This window comes from Oreochromis aureus, linkage group 16, assembly GCF_013358895.1.
Source record: "Oreochromis aureus strain Israel breed Guangdong linkage group 16, ZZ_aureus, whole genome shotgun sequence".
In the NCBI taxonomy this organism is placed as follows: domain Eukaryota; kingdom Metazoa; phylum Chordata; class Actinopteri; order Cichliformes; family Cichlidae; genus Oreochromis; species Oreochromis aureus.
This window is the reverse complement of record NC_052957.1, coordinates 3,524,238-3,548,401: the sequence shown is the minus strand read 5'-3', so window position 1 is coordinate 3,548,401 and position 24,164 is coordinate 3,524,238. Positions and strand designations below refer to the sequence as shown.

Sequence of the window (24,164 nt, the reverse complement as noted above, 5' to 3'; positions counted from 1 at the left end):
AAGGAAAAAAAGCTAAGCCCAGCCACACACTCTTGCCTCAGCCCGGAGTTTTTATTGGTTCTGACGGGAGCACATACCATCACATGACCCGTAATCTAACCTTTTTCTCACAAGGCGCTTTTGAGCTTGACCCAGATTTCAGTTTAATGTTAATATCATGGCTTAATTTAGACAATTAGAATATTAAAAATCAGTATTATGTAGGAAAAGAAGAAAACAACACAATTATAATAACAACAAGCAAAAAATAGGAGCATAAAAAGACTACTGTCTCTTTAAAAGGCCCTAATTATGAAGCAAAGCAGGTTTTGGCAGAAGGAGTGGGACCTCCCACTCCACTGTGTGCCTCTCTTTAGTGTTTGTGTGCCGTATGTGTGTGTGTGTGACTGACTGCTGATTCTCACAGTGGAGTGTAGAGTTTCACTTCTCTTATCTGGTCAAAAAGAAAAATACACCGACAAAAGAACACCACATTAGGTAACTGTTATTATTTAAACTGATGCTTGTTCAGCTGTTTAACAAGGCGTCAGCTCACCATGGCCTACCGCCTGTTTGAAGGCAAGCAGCATGCTTCTTCCTACTGGAGGTACAGGATCTCTCCATCAGATCATCTAATTCAACATGTGCTCGACTTCCTGGAAAAACATGTAAGTGTGACAAATGCTTCTCCTTTGAGAATCATTTCTACTGTAAACTGCCATCAAACATTTACAGCACGTTAACAACATGTTGAATATTTTGTCAGAAAGGTCGGCCCTTCGAGCTGGCAGTGGACGTGGGCTGCGGCTCAGGACAGGGCACGCTGCTGCTGGCCAGACACTTCGCCTCTGTGGTGGGCACTGACGTGAGTCCCGCCCAGCTGGAAGTGGCTTTGGAGCACGCTAAAGAACCGAACATCACGTACAAGTAAGAAAAGACCAAACAAGTCAGAATTTATCAAAACTCTTGCCTGTAAAGAAACAAAAAACAAAAAACAAAAACACCATTTGTTCAGTTCTAGTAGGAAAGTGTTCCACAATGTGAGCCTCACAGCATGACCAGCCTTCACAGGACAGGGGTTACATTGCTCTGCCGCGAGCTACGTGTTGTCAGAAGTCCTGCATAAACACTCTGAAAAATAATGCTGCAGCCAGTCAAAAGTTTCATTTGGCCTTTGCTCCTCTTCCATCTTCAGACAGTGTGGTGCTGAGGAGCTGCCACTCGCTGACAGCTCAGTGGACCTGGTGACGGCCATGTCTGCCTTCCACTGGTTTGACAGGCCACGCTTTCTTGAAGAGGTCCACAGGGTCCTGAAGCCCCGCGGCTGCTTAGCCTTGCTCAACTACACCATTGACATGGAGCTCAGCTACCCCGACTGCTGCTCGCACTCACTAAGCCAAGTCTGCAAAGAGGTGCTCGCATAATATCCACCTAGAATAGACTGCTGTGTTCTCGTTACCACTGTTTATAGTCTAGTGGTTTTTAAAGCAATGCAGCAAAACCATTTCTGGAAAAATACTCGAGCACTCAGTTATACACAAGTAAGTCATATGATTAATAAAACAACTCTTTTCTTTAAGACTAAACATTATTCAAGCCTGATATTCATTTCCAGTGAAGTCATTTGGTGATTTCTGTTAAAATAGTTACATTTAAACTAAATAATTCTTACAGAAATGCTTTATGTAAAAAGGACTAAATGTTCCTGTGTGCAAAGTCTGTTTTAAGGTGGACTTTTTTACCCTCTAACTAATAAATATATGAGGAAGGAGCAGTTGTGTGTCCCTCAGATGTTATTTTATAGTAATGTGAGCAGTGAACAACGGTGATTTCTAACAACTGCCAAAAGATAATAAATAATAACAAAGGAAGCATCTCCTCTGCTTTCGGTGGCGTTTTATGCACCAGCTTCATCGCCTCATCATCCAGAGAAACAGCTCTTGGTGCCGGGCAAATATAAGGACACACGCCTCATCAGAGTTTGGATCGCTTTGTTGTTAAGAAACTAAGATGATGTGCGTTGCCATTGTAAATATCAACACTTCCTGCATGACACGTTGCCCTGGATCTCAAAATGGTTGTGCCCCTAACAGTTTTATTACAGAAGCGCTCTCATTCTAGTCAAAACAACAGTGTCTCAGTAACTTTCCACTAGAGATAGTCCCCTCTTATCCACATTTTTCCCAGGCAAGTGTGAGCGAGAGTCTGCAGCTTTCTACTCCCCAAGGACACATGTTCTCATGCCTTTATTTTTCAGGGCTGTGTCCACTTAATACTACACTATATAACTTTATTTAACACTTATCATTAATAAAAAGCATAGCATTATTGAGGCACTGCAAATTATTTAATTCCAACACCATCTAGAGGAGGTTTTTGGTAAAACAGCCTGAACTGAGGGGTGCAGCTGTTTGAGTTGATGAGTGAGACACCAGTGAAGATGCACTAACTCTGAGTGGACTGTAACACACAGCTCATAGTTATCATAACATGGATATCACTGAGTTATGTCTGATTGATGCTCTTTGTCATATTAGTAACAAATTCATAATAAATACTTCTCATGGCCTTTTCTGTTGAATTTGCCAGTTTTATGCAGCCTTGCAGCCACACCGCAGCCCCCACCTTGGAGTGAGCTCTATTAACTTGTACCGGGAGGCCTTAGAAACTATTCCCTACCCTCACAAGGAGTGGTAAGTAATGCTAATCCTAACTCTAATTGTTTCTTAGTAGAGAAGCTTTTGCAGCAGATTACCATGTAATGCCAGACTACTAATGTAAAAGACGTTTTAATTCTTTACAGCATTTTCAGCTTTGAGATGTTGTGTGCTTTGTAATTTGTAATATTTAAAAAAATTCACTTTAGCTATTTTAATGTTCAGTATCCACTTTTAAAAAGATCCCCTTGGCATGTCTGACGGGTGTGTGTATTGTATATATATCCACTGACTGTGTTCATGCCGCGAGTGTATTTTGTGTTACAGGCAGGAGTGTTTGTGGGACAGAAAGACCATGCCTCTGTCCAGCTACATGGGGCTGGTGGAGTCTTTCTCCAGTTATCAGGCTCTGCTGAGAGACGACCCGCAGGAGGCCTCCAGACTCTCCCAGGACATCTGTCACAGGTGAACTGGGACCTTCACAGCATATATAATGATGATAATGTGTTTTGACAGCTTAATGTTCCTCAGTGTTAAAATCTATTACATACAGTAACATGACAAACATGTCAGCAGGTTTTGTGGGTGATAATAATGTTAGTGGAAAAAACACAATTATAGGTATAAGACTGTCGTTCAGTGTTGTCTAAATGAGTCCCTCTAGCTGAATTATCATGCGCTCTGCTTCCTGTGTTTCTCTGCATAGGCTGATGTCTGTAATGAAGGTGACCTCTGCAGAGACAGAGGTGGCGGTGGCTGTCAAGTATTACTACCTTTTGGCCTGCAAACCACAGGAAGCCTGACACCTGTCTCCTCCATTTAAAAAAAATAAAAAATAAAAAATAACAATAATAATGAACCTAATTAAGGATCCAGAAGAAAACATGTCCTGTTTCTGTTTTTTCTTCATCAGCTTCTCTGTGCACAAATGTTTCTCCTTGATACTTAAAATTTAGGGCAAGCTCAGAAACAAATAGTGCTATATAATGCTTTAATGACATCATTTATTTCCTGTATTTTCACTAAAATAAGTCACGTGTGTGCATTTACCGTACAAACATAAGAGTGATATTCATCATCACACTTAATAATCCAGCTTTTACAAAACCAGCCTTTTCATAGAGAAGTTGCACAGGAAGGTTGTGTAAATATTTATTGATATTGATATTGATTGAGAAACATGTGAGGCATTCATGGTGTTTCATAAGTTGCCACTAGAGGGAGGCATTGATCAATGTTCTATTGATGACAGACGATTCAGATCAGGTTTTTGTAACTCTGGGAAAGCTCCACCATTAAAACCCGACTGCTGTGTCCTTGGTTTCTTCATCATCATCATCATCAGTGTCTGCCTGGCTTCATTGCCCAGGAGGAGATGTAAATGAAGCCCCTGTTATCTTAATGTTGGTGTGCTAAAGCTATTTTCAACCATCAGTCTTTGAAAGTTCATTGCAGCTTTTCTTACATTTGTTTGCTGAGAATCTCAGTGAGAAAATATAATTTCCTTAACTATCAGAAGGGGTTGGAGTGGCTATTGCTTCTTAACAGTTCTCTAAGACTTTATATCACCCTTTTGTCTACAAGGCTTTAGAAAACCTTTGAACTTCTCACGGCCTTCATCCCATTACAGACCACAGTGGATTTATGGGCTTGTTCTCCAGAATAATCCTTTTGTATTCTTGTCTTTACTGAGCTAACAGTAACTTTGTCATATTTGTTATGGTTAAACAGCCTTTATTACGTTCTTATAAACCCTGACTTTGTAACTGAGGACCTTTATTATAAACACATTATAGTACTGGCAGTGCAGGAGTGTTAAACCGTCAGTGTTAGAGTGCCACTTGTTGCTGCTGGCATGACTTGAGATCATGGTTTGACTCAGGAGAGCCAAGTAGGCATGTTTGCCTAATCTGAAGTAGGTCTGCTTTTTCTTTAACCTGACAGGACATCCTCAAAATATGTAGTTACCTCTATTTTGTTTCACTCTTTATCATTTTATTTTTACAGTATCTTCATGTCTTCCTCCTCTGACGAGGCAGAAGTATCTAACAGCATCTGTTAAACAGTAAAAAACATGACATTCTCACCTTCCGGTGCTTTTTGATTTTCTTCTTCCAATTTCTGGATTTTTTAATGATTTTCTTTTTTCTTTTTTACCTTTAACCTTTTTGTTTCCTTTGAGCATTATTGGCATTTTTTACTGCTTAATATAATTAATGTAGTGAAGGCTATAGCTGATTTAAACAATAATAGAATAATAGTTGTAAATAATATTACTTTCATGTATTAAATACAACAATTTACTGTGGCACATCTGAGTCCTCCTTTCTGTCTGTTTCAAGTGCATGGGCTCCATTCAGATCTCATTATAAGCACTGTGCTATTATCTAAAGAATATGGGATGAATTCAATAGCTGTCTGTCCTTTGAAATCACATCTGTTCACTCAGGCTGCTGACAAAGCTTAGCAGAAAGTCGGCTTGAAGTAATTTATTTTTATTGATCTGCTTTTGAATTGCGTCTTTGCACAACTCTGTGCATGCGTCTCTGCAGACTCTTCATCTTTGGGCACAGTCTGTGTCTATGTAACAGTTTCTGATTTTAATGGGAAATTACCAAAAATAACATGAAAGCTGGAAATAATTTGAAGACCATCTGGAAGTCAAGAATACAAACCAAGATCAGAATCTTCAACTCTGATGTTAAATCAGTGTTGCTCTATGTTGCAGAACATTGGAAGATGACAAAGGCTACATCAATAGCACATCAGCATCTGCCTAAGGAACATTTTGAAGATTTACTGGCCTAACTAGATCTGCAATAATGACCTGTAGGAAAAAGCGAAACAAAGACCTGCGGAAGAAGAGGATGAGATGAGTAGGACATACTCCGAGGAAACACCACCACTAGACGAGCCTGAAGGAAAGGAAAAAAGAGGCAGCCCAGAGTTTGAATAAGCAAATATTTGAATATACAAATATGAGCTAGAGCTCATTTGCATCCTCCTCCTTTGTTCCTCCTCCATCCGTATACAATGATCAAACAGAAGCAAAGGGGCTCAGGAAGAGTTTTAGTTTTGTCAGTGCGTGTGTGCGGTGATTTGTGACAGAAGAAAACTCTGTGCTGTACGTCAGAGACGCCAGGCTCTCATACTAACTCTCATTGAATTCTGCAGAATGCGCTGGAGCAACTTCAAACCAAGTGAGATGTTCTGTCAAACAATGAGCATTTGTCTGCTGTACACATGTTTCCATCTGTGCAGTCTTAAATGTTATGCATTAACAACCAAAGCAAGGATATTAATAACAGACAAATAATTTTGTAGAGCATACATCGTAAAATGAAAACAAGATAGCACAAACAGTCCTCTCGTGACACAGTAAGCCTGTGTTTTCTGGTACTTGCAAACACTGCACGTTACACATCAGCTTCCCGCATGCCCGAGGACAGCATGACCAAATACTGCCATCAGGTCTACTTTTTGACACATTTCTACTTTCAGCACTTTGCCATGTCACGTCGCGTATTCCTAAAGCTCACCTACGACAATAACACCACATCTAATGGTACATGAGTAAAGGTGGATTGCTTGTAATGGGTTTGACACAAAAAGTATGCCTTTTTCTAACATGACAAATTTGTGCCTGATACACGTGGCAGCACTAAGCTACATGTCTTACTCTGCTCAGGAATAACTACTGAAGGGAATTTCAGCTCATAACATTCTTCTACATTTCACACATAAATTAGTCTGAAAGAAAAGCCAACAAGGCAGCAAGGTTGATGGCTGTCTGTATTTACCATCAGGTATAAGCATGACTGATCTGCAGCTATAAGCAAAAAACTGATCTTCTGTGTATTCAGATACTTTTCTATCAGAACCAGCACAACCTTTTTTTTAAAAAAAACTTTGAGCTACAGAAGCTCGTCTGTTGGATCAGACCATACCTTCACTCCTCATGTGCATCCATGAACCTTGGTCGTCCATGACCCGTCACTGGATTACCACTGTTCCTTCCGTGGACCACTTTTGATCGATCCCTATAAACCAAGATCACCCCGCAAGAGCCGTGGTCATGACGCAGTCATCTAACATCACAGTTTGGCCTTTTGTCAGACTCAAAACTCACCGTTTTTCCTGCTTCTAACATCGACTTTGAGGACAAAATGTTCACCTGCTTCCTGATAAGGTCCACCCACTAACAGGTGCCATGATGAGGAGATAATCAGTGTCATTCAGTTCACCTGTCAGCGGTCAGAGCATTACTCCTAATCGGTGTAAGTGTTAGTGCAGAGACGGACTGGCATCCTGTCTGCACTGTGCTCTGTTTCTCGCTCTAAGAAAACCCCTGGTCCCTGAATCAGACAAGGATGGATTGTTTTTTCTCACACAATAGTAACTGATTTTTGATAGAACCTAGCTGATAATAGAAAGTTTGCAACAGACATAATAATCGTATAAAAATGATATCACAAGCATTACTCATGTTCTTGTGGATACATTTTCCTTTAAACTGAGTGGACACTGTGCCAACATCTGGGTCATTTGGTCCAGTGGGGAGAGCAAAGCCCCAAGTGTAGCTTTTTGTTTCTGCATGATTAAGACTGGAGCCTCCGGGGCTGATGTCACTGCTGCTGCAGTCACACTGTAATCTGAATTGACAGCCAGACATGACTTTATTGTGCATTCAGAGACCAGGGGTACTTCTGGGGACATTTAAGAAAAATCTTTGTTAAAACTCTATTTTTTCTTTTTATTCAGTACTTTGGTTTCTGAAAAAATATGATCAAATCTATGGTTCACCCATAAACTATAGATGTTTATTGTGCCAGTTAGAAAATGAATTAGAAATAACAAAGAAGGTTCTTTTTAGCTGTCGTCCTTGGACACCGAGGACACAGAAAACCAGTAGAAACGACATACAGCAGTTTAATAAAGTATCAATAACAGTTTAACTGGTACATTATTTAGGTGACCTGTGAATTGTCACCAAAGAAATAGTTAAAATATACGGTCATTTTAAGTGCTTTTACAACACAGTTTTTACAGAAAACAAGCAATATTTCCCCATCCTACATTATAAGTACGCTGTACTATTGAGTGACTTACCTTTTTACATCGTTATTTATTAAAATAAAGATGCAAAAATCATCTTCCTTATATTGATATGCATGATGGATATTCTGTGTTCAACTGTTCTTTTTTTACTTACCCTGTACTTAGAAGCTACTTAAATTGGCCGATAATATAATGATTTCTTTGTGTTCTGTAAAAACCTGACTTGTTACCCCCTTATTGTCGGGTACTAAGTACATGTAGGTAAATATAATAAAATATAAATATAATATAAAAAATATAATATAAAATTTAAAATAAAATACACTGAAATTCAATTCAGCTGATTGTGTACTGTATGAAATTGCTTGTAAATTTTAGGAATAAATAAATAAATATAGCTGATTGTTTTTGTTTATTTTTGAGGCAGCTGTGTAATGAAGCTGGCTCGGAAGCGAATAATTACATGGAAATGCGATGACTGGTATCCTGTGGTTTAAAGTTGGAAACTCATTAGTTTTGCTGTAACTTGATAATAAAGTCACCAAAAGCGGTAAGCAGTCTCCACAGCTCGACTTAAAACGTCAAATTACTGTGACATTAAATCAAGTGAGTACCTGAAAATAGCACATGCACTGTGAGGAGCATAGCTTCAGTCTTTTAGAGTTATAAAATAATAACTTCTGTAATATTTTCCAAGCAGCGTGACAGAATCTGAGTCACGGAAGGGAAATGAAGATTAAAGATCTGCCTTCAAGGACAATCCAGAGCCACCGGCTTGTAGACAACATAGCAGCAGAAGATAAATCCTAATACGTTTCTATGGGACATGCCGCTGTTTTTTTCACTTGGGCTGAATATTTTCCAAGGCACCGATGGGCTTCAGACATCAAAGCTGACAGAAGCTAATTAAACATTTCAATTTCAAGATGTTTCTGAAAAGATAAACAGAACTCAGAAATTCCTTAAGGGGCACTTCTGTCAGTTAATTGCCTCCTTTGGGTATAAAAGTAACAAACTTTGTTTTAAATCCCCCTCTTTATTCTGGTTTTGATCTCTGAGGCCCTGACGTGACAGTATACATAATTTTAGTAAATGCCTTGATTTTCAGTACTGGATTGGGGTCATTTAAGGACCGAAAGTCTAATTTGTCCATTTCTTTAGTGTGTGTTCTTGATCTCTTGCTCTCTCTTTAGGCTAAAACTCTCATTGATTTATGAGGGCATTTATTTGCTCTGGGTTCGAGTGTAATTTTTACACTATTCATTATAAATATTTATTTATTTACTTTGGTTCTTGATCTCTACAATGAAGCACCAACACTCCCACAAATAAATACAGATGTACGCTTTGTTGTTACTGGACATCGTCTGAATAACAAACGCGTTGTGTGAAGCGAGGACGTGAACGTCACACAGTCACGGGGTAAATCCTTTGGCCAGAAAGCCTGATGGCCAACACCTGTCTAAACACATGTAGATGAAAAACAGAACGCACACCCGCTGCAAGATTAATATGCCCCTCTTTTTTTAAGACCCTTATCTAATCAGACGGGTCAGTCAAGAGCATGCGCTTGTTTACAGTGACAGCACCACCCTCGTTCCTACAACAACTGGCTGAGTGAATCACAGTTTTGTCCAAATACTTTAGGGCGAACTGGGTTTGCTCCAAGAAAAATACGTTCTGTCAAACAGCAAATGCTCCGCTTTATATTTCTGAGTGTGTTTGTGTGTCTTTGTGCAGACATGGCAAACAGGAGGTTTTCATTTCATACATAGATGCTTCTTCATAAGCATCCTAACATTTGAATTTATGAACCTTTGCCCTGCACTGCAATGCAAGAGAACACCTTCACAAAGAATACTACATTTTTAATTTTTCTGTGATTTCTTTTTATCTTTGCATTTACAGTCAGAAAGGTTTGCACAGGACTTTATGGAGCATCCTTACAGCTTCCAAAGGAATTAAGAGGAAAAGTATCAGACAGGTGCTGCAAATCCAATCCTACAATCTCCCCAGGCGGAGCTGCTCTTCCTCCTGAGACATCCCCAACGGTCAGACTCTGCAACAATGGGGAGAAAACCCAGGAGCTACATCTCAGACTGTACAGGCCTCAGTTAGTATTTTATAGATAGATAGATAGATAGATAGATAGATAGATAGATAGATAGATAGATAGATAGATAGATAGATAGATAGATAGATAGATAGATAGATAGATAGATAGATAGATAGATAGATAGATAGATAGATAGATACAATTTTAATTTGAACATGCAGATATAACTGAAATAACAAGAGAAACAAGAAAAAACAAAAACAAAACTTAAAAACCATCAAGTTTCATGTATATATCTATGTCTACAGAATGAGTGTGCTCAGAGTAGGATGAAGTCTACACTTTTCCTGTTCCTACCCCTGTATTTCAACTTTTATTACTTACAAATCCACATTCAGAATTCGACATTATATGATCCATACATGTTTAACTATATACAAGTCTGCACTCATATACAACACATAAAACAATTTCAGCACTTAAACCGAAACAATAACAAACTACATTTTTACATAAACTAAGCACCCTGTGGTTAACACCTGCTTAATCTCTGAGCCTATTTTATATCTATGTTACAGATACCTTAATGAGCGCTTTAAGCTTGGGTTACTCTGGCTTTGAGCTATAAAAAGGAGGACAAGGCTTCAATAAAGCACAATGAGACAACTCAGTCACTGAGAGGAATATTTCCTATATTAATGCAATTTATTATTTTTAAACAATCGTGTGAATTTGTGTATTGATGTACTTTTCTTGATTTCATCTGTACAGGTGTTCCACACACTAACTCATGTGACTGTAATGCTCTTTTATTTACATTTGTCCCTACTACTGGCTTGCTGAACATAAGGATTCCTCTCAGGTCATGAGTATTTTGTCTTATTTGGAAGAACTTCTGAATGTTGTGGGGCAAAGATTTATTTGCTGCTTTGTACACTGTTTGCACAGTTCTTAGACATTAAAGTTCATTACATTACAATTAGAAAAAGACCAAACAATATTTGAAAGGGTTACGAGGAGAAAGCCTCATCTTTCAGTTGCTTCTGAACAAACCCAAACTTCTGGAAAAGTTTGCTTTAGACAGATGAGACCAAAGTGGAGATGTTTGTCTATAACATAGCACCACATGTGGAAAAACAAACACAACACATCAGCACAAACACCTCATTCCAAGTGTCAAGCCCAGTGCTGAGAGGGTGATGATTTGGGCTTGCTTTGCAGGGATAGTCCCTGGGCACCTTGCAGCAACTGATTCGACCATGAGCTCCTCCGTATGCTAAAGTATTCTAGAGTGAAAAGCGAGGCATCCGGTGCTGCAAAGTCCAGACTTCAACCAAATTAATAGTGCAGAAGGACCTGTAGGTGTATTTAATTATCCACATGGCCCGAGTGTAAGTGATTCCAGCCTCCTCATAAAAAGACTGCAGCTGTTTTGTATCAACAAACACATACTGAAACTATTCACTTGCACTCATGTGTTTCTCCACTTTTGTTCAGTGTTTTCTTTTACTTACTGATATTTTACATATGTTAATCAAAGATGCTCCACTGTTTCACTCAATCCACAAACTGCACCGTGTCCTAGTTTCCCATTGGTCACATGACTGCATTTACTCCTCTTTGTCTATACAACGTTTCTCCTTTTCTTTCTTCTCATGAGTTTACATTTTTCAAACCCTTTAAAATGTATCTTGTACATGCATTATGGATCACACAACTTGGTTCCTCAGAAACACTCTTGTTTTAGAGTGTTGATGAAGTATAATGGTAAAAAAAATATTGAGTTATTGATTAATTTTGAAAACAGGTGATGCTTTGCCAGAATAAGATGGCTGATATGCTTTATTTAAAATGTAGTTTCAAATGTTCATGGTTGACATGTTAATATTCACTGCTCGTATTACAAACATGTTGTTAGCACAAGTATATAAGTACATTATAGCTATATTGAAACATGTATACCGTCAGGGTGGCAAAGTTATCTTATGTCATGTCAAAAGAAAGGTGAGTGCAGTACTCAGGCTGACTGAGATTTTTCCCTGAAAGCCCTTCAGACTCAGGCTCCAGTTATGATGAAGTCATTTCAAGGCAGTGGGTAAGGATTGTGCTACTGAGGAAGACAGGGAGGAGGAAGAAGAAGGTCAAATATATACCTTAAGTCTGAAAAAATGCAGAGGCATTAAGCTGTGGCAGGTCTGTACTTTGATAAAGAATCACTGAATTTATGCAACAACTAGTATTTATAGTGTGCGTGCAGAACAAAAATGTATCCCGTCTTTTCATCAAATAAAAATAATTAAATGTTTCCCATTTTTGACTCCATTGAAAACAATATATCTGGTTACATGCAGCTCATAATTATATATAAACACACATTATTTGTGGATAAGTGGAAATATTTTACTCATTGCCAAGTCCTTTTAGAGAAACAGTGTCAAACTCAAACTACAGCCCACTCTGATCTTTAGTTTAACTGCACAATGAATCCCTGGAAGATCTCAATATAAGAAAAAAGACATACACTTTTAAAATGTACGTCTCAGTTTTTCAGCATGACAAAGAAATGCTGCTGTAGTTAATGACATAAATTCAATGCACGTGCAGATGTACAAATAATATACCAATGTTATGTTAAATTATTTCTGTAATTAATTTTTTAAATAATCATATCATCTACTGCTCATTTTAAACTGGAACTTACTAGAACGGACGAGAAGACGGCTGCCGCCCTGCGGAACTATTTATCAGCTGCAGTGTCTACACGGACAACAATAAAGTAAACTACTCACTGCACTTCCGTTGCCCATGACACCGGAGCGAAGTTCTGACAGCTGATTCCTAAATCAGTTCATATCCGTTTCGTGCCTCCAGGGCGTCATTTTTGAGGTTATTTACAGGCGCACGGAGCTGCTACGACCGTCGGCTGGAGTTGCAGACTGCGGCCCGAGCAGAGGAGGGGCGGCTGATTATGGTGTAGCGCGGAGCGCTAGCTCTGAGACAGCAGGTAACACAGATCACACACAGGCTAACAGCAGTTAGCACACAGACTTTGCGGGCAACTTTCAGCTGTACAGCTGCTCCCATCTACTTTTAGAGAGGAATAACCTCGAGCCGAGGCTGCTTATGAGCTTGGACATAGTGTCCAGCTAGCCGTGCTGAGCAGTGTGAGCCATTTGTTGTTGTTATTTTACGGTTTCACAGCAGCCCACAGCTCAGAGACGAGGCAGTGACTTCACTCTGAAAAGTTTTAGTACGAGTCCTGAATGTGTTTGAATCACTTTCAGCCCCGCACAAAGGTTTAACTCGTGGACTACACCCCTGTTTGGTTTGGGTGCTATAAGAAGGTAGCCGGCTCCTTCTAGTTTGGGTCACGTTGGGTTTGGGTTTTGGGGAAGTTTGGGATTTAGGGAACATTTTCAATTTCGCTGATCGCTGGAACTGCGGTAGGACTGACAGATGTGTCATATGTTGCCTGCTTACTGTTTGACCGGCATCCAGGTACTATGTGTCAAGGAGGTGCAGCAGTGAGTGACAGCTGAGGCAGGTGGGCCTTGACTCAGGCGGGCCTTGACTCAGGCGCAGTGACACACATTTCACGGTCCGCTGATAGTTGATACCTCTCTGCTTCCCACATCGTTCAGACTGGATTCACACTGACCGGGAGCTGCAGCCTGCGCTGTCTGTGAAGCAGTATCACAGTAAGAGCACTGTGGCACATGATGTTTTCAAAAGACCAAAACGATTGAGTGTGATGTCAGATGAGAGCGGAGGACAAATATTGCATTTGCAATGTCTCATGATGTTCCAGATAAAAAAATGTAACCTGTCAGGAAAAAGATAAGATAGGCCAAATGACAGCAAGCCAGTGCTGTCCTCAGTGTGACCCACTGATGATTTACCCTTAACAGCCAGGGTCACATTCCGCCTCAGACACTGTTTGTTTACAGTATATCTGTGTTCCTGGATTCAAGGTCCATCTGTTTTCTCGTCATGAAAACTTCCAGCCCATGACTGACTGTGGACTGTACTGTACGAGTAGTGACCCTGAAAGAAATATAACACTCCATGATGTCTTGACCTGCTTATCACACAGAAGGAATGTGTGCAGTAAGATTTCCTTCTGTTGATGGAAATGTTGTGTTGCGCGAGACTAGATCCTGTTTTTGACTTACCTTTGAATCCTCCCCCACTAAATTCACACCTTCTCTGCAACCAGATGGTAGCTACGAGATCAAAAGCATGATTGTGCAGGAAATAATATTTAACATATCTATAATTCAAAACTTTTTCGGCACGTCTCTACACATCATTCGGAATTGCAGTGAGTTGGGTTTTCTAATATCATTCTTTTTAATATTTCACCATTATGAAATTGTCTCATATGTCAGTGTTTTGCCACAGGAAGTATGCAAAAAGATGAATTAAGACGCAAAGGAATGATGAGGTTTATCCATTACTACTTATGAGTTGCAATTAAGATGGATTACATATGAACGAGTTTAAAATCATTTTTTCACAGTAGTTGTAGTAATGTATGTAATATGTAGTAGTACTAATTTTCTGTGAAAAAATAGAGAAGACTTTTTACTGTTTGCCTTTGATGCAATTTACCTCGAAAGAGCTGTGATCCGTGTGTTTGCTCCTCTCTATTCTCTGTGTTACCTGTATGTGCATGATTGTAACAGCATTATGTTTTAAACCACAGTTACATGAGAAGTTTTGAATTTTTGTCCTCAATTTTAGACTGTGGGAGGAAACCAGTGTGAATGTTTGAATAACTGCAATTAACAAGTAACGTTACTACAGATGTGATGTTTGTTTTGAGAGAGTTGATGTGGAAGAATAGATAACGTCAGAAGGAGCTTCACTAAGTCTTTAATGTTCTAGGGGAAGCATATGATAGGGTGTCCAGAGAGGAACTGTGGTGCTGCATGAGGAAGTGAGGACTGGCAAAGAAGGATGTAAGGGTGGTGCAGGACCTGTATGAGGTCAGCAAGATGGTGGTGAGGTGTGCAGTAGGAGTGACAGATGGGTTCAAGGTCGGGTGAGTTTACTTCAAGGATCGGCTCTTCTTGTTTGCAGTGGTGATGGACAGGCTGACCATCCACCCATGGACTGTGATGATTACAGATGACTGTGATCTGTAGTGAGAGTAGGTAGGGATCAAGTGGAAGAGAGCCTGGATAGGTGAAGCTATGGTCTCAAGAGGAAGAATGAAAGTCAGTAGAAGCAAGACAGAATACATGTGAATGAGAGGGAGATGGGTGTAAGGGTGAAGTAGCAGAGGTGATGAAGGTAGATGAGTTTAAATGGGGGGTCAGCCATTCAGTGCAACAGACAGTCCACAAGAGAGATGAAGAAGCGAGTGCAGGTTGAGTGGAGTGGGTGGAGATGGATGTCAGGGGTAATTTGTGACAGGAGAGCTGCAGGAATAAAAGGGAAGTTTTACAAGATGGTAGTGAGACCTGCTAGGATCTGTAGCTTGACATGGTGGCACTGACAATAAGACAGAAGGCCGGCCTGGAGGTGGCAAATTTTCATTGCGGGTGACCAGAATGGACAAGATTAGAAATGAGTTCATGAGAGGCACACATCAGATTGGAGACAAAGTTGATGAGATGATTTGGACATGTACAGAGGAGGGACAATGGGAATATTGTCCAATGGATGTTTAATATGGAGCTATGAGACAGGAGGAAAAGAGACAGACCACAGAGGTGGTTTATGGATGTATTGAAGGAAGACATGCAGAGGGTTGGTGTGACAGTGGAGGATGCTGGGATATGGGGAGGGAGATTATCTGCTGTGGCGACCCCTAATGAGAACAGTTAAAGGAAGTAGTAGAAATATTTATTTGTAATGAAAACACAGACTCCCTCGTGTAGTTCAGGATTATTTGACTGCTGTGTCACTACCTTATAATGCCTCTGCATCTGTGTGTTATGCAGTATGGTATAACTGAGCTTTTTATTCTGTATGCTCTGTGTTGTTTGCAGGCATTTGAGCAGCAGTGCATTGCAGCACGGTGCACCGTGGTTTTGACAGTCATATCACATCAGCGTAGCCATGCTCACGTTGGCCAGTAAGTTGAAGAAAGAAGACGGAGGAAAGACAGGCCGTGCCTCCGGAGCCTCAGACTCCACCTACAGGGTCTCAATCAGAGACCGCCTCCTTACCAAAGGTACCCGGGTATTTTATAATTTGGTCCATTTTTCATTTTTCAGTTTCAGTTTTCGTTTTTTATTACAGGAACAAAACAAGATTTCAACAAGGTAGCAACAGTTTTCCTCTTGTGAATATAATCCATTCCTCCATCCTTCCTTCCTTCCTTCTTCTTAACTGTTTCTCCATCTTAGCTTGATGGAGTGGCTGGAGTCTGTCCCAGCATTTGTGCTCACTGGTTAGGGTGAGAGTCACTTGTATGTTTGCTCTCTCTCTGGCTCTGACCACAGAGACAAAACATTCACTGTGCAGAGTGCCACGAATACTAGGGATGCTCCTTGAGGGTAATTTACTAATGTTTTTAAAAGGCAGAACACAGTCTGACTGACTCGTGTCATAGTAGTACACGCTCAGAAATCCGAGTCCAGCGTAGTGGGTGAGGTTAAATGCTGTCTCCTCTGATATTACGTGTGTATTCAAGAGTTGTTAGAAACACTTAACCATGTTCTTAAATAATCAAATCACATTTTAAATTTTGGGTTGTAGCCCTTGAACTTGTAGCATCTCAGAAACAAAGGGCAACAACAAGTGTTCAGTAATAAAATAAGAGAGAGGTACTTTAACTGATTAGTATTTGAATGTTGACTTGTGATAGCAGCAATTTTTAAACCTCTAGTTTAAACCTATAAGTGGGCATGCCCTGAGGTGAGACTGGCCACCTGCTCCGCGCTCTGCAACTTCGTCTTCCTCCTCAAATTGAAACTGTGGTTGAAGGCTTGTGTTTTAGACACAGTAAAGTAGATCCAGAACATCGTAGGGCCAGAGTGCAAATGGTTAAAATGGGGCTTCCAGTGAGGGCTCTGCAATAGCAGGACGCCACCCAGAGGTGCACACAGAGATGATCTTTCTTTATTTCTTTATGTTACATGCGTAGAATCATGGAAATTAATTCTATTAAAATATTAGTTGTCGGTAATACATCTAATTAGTCGAATTTTTGTTTGAGCATCACGTGGAGAAATACCCAAATGCCATTCCCTTTGAGACTCCCAGCAGGTGACAGCTTTGCCAGTCAAACATGCATGAATAATGGCAGCAGCTGCAGCTCATGACAACACAATAAGACCCAAGAAATGTAAACAAATTGGTTTCTTGATCAATGAATAATTTTGTGTTTCAACACAGAAAATAGCCTAGAAATAACTTTCACACTCACATTTGTCTGACGTTAGTATCAAACATGTAATCTTAGTTGTATATAGTATTTGTATTTCCATTTTATTCTATTGTATATGGTATTTTATTGTATTTTACTTTATTGTATTTTATTGCTTTCCAGTGTTTTCTAATTTCTGCTACATAACGTTGCACTTTGCTGTAACAAAACAAATTTCCCACCTGTGGGACTAATAAAGGTCATCTTATCTTATCTTATCTTACAGTCTGCTGTCAGACTCTTATTTCCTTGGTCTTACACTCCTGAAGCTTTACCTCCACTAACAAAACACTTTTCACTTTTGTACACTTTTGTAGTAAGACATTTGCCAGCCCTCCAACATAAAGGCTGCACATGGCCTTGTTGTATTATTGTTATGTTTGGGGTTTTGGTTTGTGTAAAGGAGTAAAAATTTTTATAAGTGCAAGTATATCATGTTCAGAGACGCAAAATAAAGTTGGTAAATTTGTGTTGAGGACGATGATCACAACATTACCCCAGCAATGTTTAACTTTTGAATGCATGACTGTATAAGTTGGTGATTTAGAGCCAGCCACCCCGAAAACATACTTCACACAGATGTTTTTACACATATTAGTTTTATAAAGAGACCCACCTTCAGCCAGAAGGAAGGAGTCTCTTTTAGCTTTTCTTAGCTGGGGACAGGTGACCTAAATTGTAGGTGATGGATTAAAGACTTTTCAAAACCTGAATAGGACTTTGACTTTTGGCCAAAGTTTGTTACTGTGAGCTACTCTTAATCTGATAAAAGCCCATCGTTGGTCTCCTTAGGCAAAACAGTAAGCCAGCGTTATCTCCGAGGGAGCTGTTAAGTAGATTACTGTGTACACACATTCTGTGTGGAGAAACAAATGAAACTCCAGCGACTTCCTTGAATTACCTAATTATTAGACTATGCACATCTCAAAGAGCATATTTACCAAAGTAAAAATTCTCAGCAGGCCACATCAGACCAACAGCACCAGCTGCTCAGAGAAGAGGAGGGAAAAAATACAACGGTTATTTTTGTTGTGGATTTTTCTAGGAGGTAAAGGTGTTAAACCAGCTGACACAAATTAGGAGTGAAAAGTGTGTCAGTAGTGAGAAAACACAACAGACCCTGAACGCTTTTAAAAATTCAGCCAGACCTCGCCCTCTGGCAGCGAGAACAAAACAACCTTTTATCCTTCTTGCGTTGCTCTTCTCTCTCCCCGTCTCCTTTTTCCTACTTTGGCCCACCGTGTAACTCACTGTGTGTCTCTGCTGTGTCTCACTGCTACACTGCGCTGTATGTAAAAGACATTTTTTCGTGCATGAATTTCATATTAGACTTTATGTTTTATGCAGAGAAACTTTCCTGACAGTGCAGCTACTAAAACATTGCTTCATTATAAAAACACCAGTGTGGGAGTGGGAGTTCTTTGTGTATGAGGATATCACACTGTTCCTCATTCTTCAGCCTCTGTTTTTGTGTTTTTGCTGCTTTCTCACTTGTTTTTATTTTCTGCCAACAGAAGTTGCAGAACTTGAAGCCAATCTTCCTAGTAAGTACTTGCACTTTCATACACACAGCACTTTTTTCAGCTCCACGTTTTTCCGCCAGTCAAAAGCAGCTGAAACTCTGACAACTGAGTAATTGGCCTAATTTGCCATAAATCCTCAGTCTCCTTCTGGCTCTTAATTTCCTCAGTTATGGTATAAAGGAGGCAGGAAAGAAAACCAAGCCTCTGATGTGCTTCATGTTCTCTGTTTTTGACAAATTGCTTTGCTAATTTTAAGTGAAGGCTATTTGTAACCATACTTTAAGCTGTTATTACATTGCCACAAAGTTATTCAGCAACAACTAGTAACATGATCATTTTACTTCATGGTTATAATGTTTGTTAAATGAGTGGTTCACTGAAGACTACTTAGTCCAAATGACAGACTAGTGGATGTTTTTAAATGATAAGAAACAGCTTAGCATTATTTAGCTGTGCATTTTCAGCCAGCTCATCGAGTTCTACCACATAAATGTTTCTGTGTTAAGCTGGAAGTGATTCATGTCTTTAAATATAAACAAAAGTGATGCAGGCCTGAAGAGGTTTTCTGCTTGCTGTATTTCTGCCCTTAGGGGAGGTATTTGTTTGAACAGACTTTACCCCTGGCTACTATTTTAGCACCAGCCTTAATTTGGGAACTTCCACCTCAGTATATCAGGTCTTCTTTGGTCACTGCTATGCACAAGTGCAGAGTTCATCATGCTTGCTGTGGCTCAGACTGGGTTGCTTCTTTTTTTGTTTTTGTTTGTGGCCTGCTGAAACTAATATGCAGCTTGAGGGCCACGGAAGCCAGAGAGATGAACAATGTGTCATGCACACGAAAACAGGAAAGTAACAACGCTGATTGGCTTTCTTGGAAGATGTTTTTGTGAGATTCAAATTTAAGACACAATTCTAAGAGCTCAAACAAAACACCAGTATGTAGTTACTGGAGGTAGGCGCTGCTGCAGTGGGTGCTTGCAGCTTATTTGATCTCTTCCTTATATGACAACCTGAGAGTTCTTTAAATTGCATTTCAAACGATCACTACAGTTGCTGTGAGGTCATGCGGCTCTTAGATGAACAACAGTGTGAAGCAGGAGGCGTTTATGTTTCTGCGACCTGTGCTGCACAATTAAAGAATGATAAAATAATGTCCTGTGCAAAGTGCTTTTTTTAAAGTAGTTTTTATATATGGAAACCGGGCTTATATGTCAAAACATTATTAGGATTTAATATATGTTAGAGGTGGGAATCACCAGACTTCCCACTATACGATATTACCTCAATACTTCACTCGAGATACAATTTTATTGTCATTTTGCATCTCACTATTGGAATAACACATATTTCACTTTTTTATACTGCAAATTATCTCCTCAAGTTAAGCTTTTTCACTATCTGTTTTGTCCAATAAGAATTTATCCAATCTGCTGCTGTCTGCTAAGAAAGGTCTAATTATTACATTCCCAATCAGCAACCTTCAATTCTATTTAATTACAAGTTATTTATTTACACAGCGCCAAATTACAACAACAGTCGCCTCAAGGCGCTTTATATTGTAAGGTAGACCCTACAATAATGCATACAGAGAAAAACCCAACATTCATATGACCCCCTGTGAGCAAGCACTTTGGCGACAGTGGGAAGGAAAAACTCCCTTTTAACAGGAAGAAACCTCCAGCAGAACAGGCCTTCCTGTTTTATAGGCTCTATGTTAGTATAACACAACCAGCTGCTAGTGGAGTCGAACTCCCTCAGTTGGTGCTCAATGTCAAAGACTCATTCTGACTGATGGCAACATGTTGGCAATCTGTCTCCGTTTATAAGTAAGACAGCAATTATTTACACACCTCCAGCAGTCTCTCTGAGAGCGACTGCAGTCAGTCCAAGTCACACTGCAACTGTTTGCAAACAGATTTCCTCCAACCAGGCGACCTGTGCAATCAACAGTGCTCATGAGTGTGCTTACACCCCTCAAGCTCTGACCAACCAGAGCTTGAGGGGTGTAATTAGTTAGAAGATATGAAGAAAAAAAAAATCAAAACCATGACAAGCCAGCCACCAACCTATTTATTTATTTATTGTTGATGTAAGGAGGTTGCGTTCCTTTTTTACTCATGCCTGGGCCATTAGCTTGTTCTGAATAAGGAGAAGTGTGTCCAGTGTTGGATGGTTGAGCTGAGTTAATGCAAGTTTGTTTGGCCAATGTTATCTCAGGATGATGGTGCAGGAGATGAACCGTCGTGTTTGTAGTATTTAATTTATTAGATAAAACATTGATATTTTAGCCTTTCTTTTCAAGCTTGCCTGAGAATTTAGATGCAAAGTGCTGTTTGTTTTAGGAACTCCTGAGTGTTCAAACCTCATGTTAAATTTGTATGGACCACTACGTATCCTTTCTTTACATCCCAGTATTAATGCTAAGATACATTGAACAGTATGAATTAATTAAAAACCCTTAGCAGCATAGCATAAAACCCAGCTGTGAACACAGTGAGAAACACCAGTGTGCAGAACAGTGACAGATTTGTGTGCACAGTCTTTCACTTCTATATTTGTCACTTTCTTGAAATAAATTAAAGCAGAGAACTTTGCCTGTTAAAGGCAATATGTTAAACGGAGGGTGGATAGGGAAATAAGAAGCAAATCAGATGTAAAAAACAAGGATGACTTGTGATGGACTTGACTGAGTGCAGTTTTGTTGTCCAGGTGAAAGCTGGGATTCATCCACCGTGCAGTGAAAACATTTTTATTCTCTGTAGGTTTACGCTCATAAACATGTCTTAATTGTAGATGTTCACTTCATCACATAATTATTATCATTAATATTGTTGTTATTGATCCATTTATGTAAGTTTTATTTGCAGCTTTTAAGACATCATTTTCATGTTTTGAGGTGAAGAAAGGTTGTAAAAATATTTAATGCTGTATTTAAATGCGATATGCAATCTTCTCATAGAGCAAGCAGAATACTTTATTTCTCAAGAGCTCTTTAATGACACTGATTCAGACAACCAGGGTTTCATTAATTCTTTTCTAATCAGGGAGCAATGTGTGAAACATGTTATATTAACATTCTGATGCATTGACTGGCAGCCAGCCCGGTTTAATTTGATCATCCGCTTCAGAATTGGTTTCTAGTTCGAGTGTGTGTGTAGCTGAATTACTCTGATATTATAACTTCCATTGTGTAGCACAGAGTAGTGTTATGGTGTTTGACCAAAGTCAATAGTGAGCACTGAGTATGTATGCTAGAGCTGCAGGATAGAGGCTGGGGCTCATTTGCATATATATTATGTGAATGTGAAGATGGCAGTCTGGAGTCATTTTAAGACATAAAGGATTTTTTTTTTTTTATCGAAAAGCTGGTAAGTATGTAAGTAAAACAAATGAAAGGAGTTCTTTAATAGTTTTGAATGTAGTACCTGACCTTGGACACCAGGGGGGAATATGGTGCCACAGGGACTTTGAAAGGCAAGGCAGAAATCCTGCACCAAATTAAGACGGTATCACCATACCATGGTTAGAACAGATTGCACTATGTCTTAGATTTTAATGCCTTTATTTACCAGTAAGGCAAATATGCTTCTCTTTTTATTATCTGACTCTAATGACTCTTTTTTCCTCTTTCCCCACATCGTTCGTGTCCAGGCACATGCAAAGCCAGTTTTCCAGATGAGGATAAGCTGCATCATTTTCAGCTGGCAGTGTCTCCTGGTAAGAAAATAAGAAAGCCTGTTTTGATCCCGCTCAAAAAACTGCTTTGGTACACCCTCAAAAAAAAAAAGTTGGTTGTTATTCTAGTTATGAAAGTAACATTTTTAAATCTCTGTCTCACTTAAATTTACTACACCAGTACATTTAAAGATTTAAGATTTAAAGAAGCTCTAATAGGGATGTTGTTGGGTTCAGGTGATTTAGTGTGAAGGAGAGGAGACTGCAAGTGTTTGCAATTTGTTTCTCAAGCTCTGTGTGTCCTAAAGTATTCCCTTTGAAAGGTACTTAAGCATTCTCTGTACTTTCACATTACTGTAGCACTGTCTTCACTCCCCAAGGCAGTTGTGCTTAATCAGCATTGTTTCGAGCTCAGTGGGCTACCTGTCGAATATTGTACAAACCAAACATAGTGGTGTGGGGTTACCTAAGTCTCTGGAGGCTCTCTTGCGTCCCACTTCCTGCTTCCTCTCACCCTCATCACACACAAACTTTCTTCCAGCCCAAACCCAGTTTCTCCTTCTCATGTAGCAATCTGTCTTCATTGTCATCAGTAAACATGCTAAGCCATAGACTGAGAGAAATCTCAGTCATGTTTGAGCAATAGAGTGAGAGAAGCAAAGAAATAGAGCGGTAATATATTTTATTTAAATATTTGTAGAATATTTCATCTAGCTAATAATTTAAGAAAGATGTCTTATTATGTTTTCACATTTCCCAACAACTACTCTTTCAGTCCACTTCAAAGCTGGCGGGTGTACGGCTCGGGAGTGAGTGGACTGAGGTCATGTGCATGAAGGATGGTCTGGGTTTGGAAGTTGTTTTGGAAAAGTTTGAGCTCATTTCTGATGGTTTTTGTGAGCAAGGCTTCGTCCACATTTGCAAGTTCATGGTTTCCAAAAACACTTATGGTAACCCAAGTCTTTGTATGAGTGACTCCACTGCAGCATCTCAAAGAACTATTCACAGAAATTAATCAGATGATTATAACATTAATGACTGCCGACCACAAGACTGCATGTTGTTCCTTGTATTCTGAAAAAGGACACCTCACATGTTATTCCTTAGATAAAATACATTTATTGCAGCAGTCACAGACTAATAGAATAAATTGGAGGGACAAATTAATTAGGTATAAGTTAAAAAAAAATATTGCTGTGATTTGGTCCAATCAAAAGCATTTTAATTTAGTTTGTTAGTAGCAGTTTTAAGCTTAAACATGACTTTAGAAAACTCTGTTATTTAACTTTAGGAACTGATCAATATTTAAACTTTTTTTTTTTTTTTTACAACGAAATTAATAGTTTAGTTTTATTTTCTTTTTTCGGGTTGGTCATTTAGAAATGAATTCATTTGAAAATTTTAAGCTGTCTCATCCTTTAATAAGTGTGTGGCTTGTGTGATTGTGTCTCCGTGATTCATCCACCTCTGTGCCACTGCAGTACGCAATGTAACGTTCAGGTTAATGTTCACAAAGGCCTTTGTAAGCAATATCTGCAGAGAAAAGCAAAGATCAGCAATTAGAGAAAAGCTTTGGTGTCGTGTTATTCTAAGAGAAGTTGATAAGGAGATTGAGTTCTCAGAAAAAGGCTTGCTCAATTATTCAAAACCTTTGTCTCTCCTGGCGTGCGCCGCCTCGGCTCCACCGGCACCGCGCTCGGCTATCACATGCTCCCCTTTGCCATTTCTGTTTTCTGTCTTGGTTTAATCTTCCTTTTCCCTCCTCCTGTGCTGCTCCCTCAGCCATCCTGCATTTCATCAGTTGTAACCAATATGGTGTTTAAGACAACGGCGCTGAT

The 24,164-nt window shown here is 39.5% G+C and overlaps 2 protein-coding genes and 2 long non-coding RNA genes across 6 annotated transcripts in view; 2 read left to right on the top strand and 2 right to left on the bottom strand.

Annotated features, from left to right (window-relative positions):
* Positions 1-298: 298 nt before the first annotated feature.
* LOC116325712 (putative methyltransferase DDB_G0268948) lies at positions 299-3,519 on the top strand. Its single transcript, XM_031746686.2, has 6 exons — positions 299-647; positions 746-906; positions 1,175-1,391; positions 2,569-2,672; positions 2,964-3,101; positions 3,343-3,519. The coding sequence occupies exons 1-6, from the start codon at positions 537-539 to the stop codon at positions 3,437-3,439; spliced, it is 828 nt and encodes a 275-aa protein (XP_031602546.1). The 5' UTR covers positions 299-536; the 3' UTR covers positions 3,440-3,519.
* Positions 3,520-4,101: 582 nt separating this feature from the next.
* On the bottom strand, positions 4,102-6,820 carry LOC120433733. Its single transcript, XR_005608723.1, has 4 exons — positions 6,766-6,820; positions 6,584-6,676; positions 5,489-5,551; positions 4,102-5,290 (listed from the first exon to the last, which is right to left on the bottom strand). It is a non-coding gene; the product is annotated as an uncharacterized LOC120433733 (long non-coding RNA).
* Positions 6,821-12,533: 5,713 nt separating this feature from the next.
* Positions 12,534-24,164, top strand: part of ube2f (ubiquitin-conjugating enzyme E2F (putative)) — a 53,836-nt gene continuing 42,205 nt past the window's right edge. For both annotated transcript variants that reach the window (XR_005608676.1, XM_031746676.2), the window contains exons 1-4: positions 12,534-12,754; positions 15,747-15,931; positions 18,643-18,672; positions 22,303-22,368. Coding sequence is in view for 1 of the 2 variants with exons in the window: in XM_031746676.2 (XP_031602536.1) it covers positions 15,817-15,931; positions 18,643-18,672; positions 22,303-22,368 (211 nt within the window). In the remaining variant the exon portion in view is untranslated. The remainder of the gene's footprint in view (positions 12,755-15,746; positions 15,932-18,642; positions 18,673-22,302; positions 22,369-24,164) is intronic.
* LOC120433630 overlaps positions 23,445-24,164 on the bottom strand; it is a 7,630-nt gene continuing 6,910 nt past the window's right edge. For both annotated transcript variants that reach the window (XR_005608678.1, XR_005608677.1), the window contains exons 2-3: positions 23,976-24,164; positions 23,445-23,859 (exon numbers count right to left, since the gene is read on the bottom strand). The exon at positions 23,976-24,164 is cut by the window's right edge and continues 25 nt beyond it. This is a non-coding gene — a long non-coding RNA (uncharacterized LOC120433630). The remainder of the gene's footprint in view (positions 23,860-23,975) is intronic.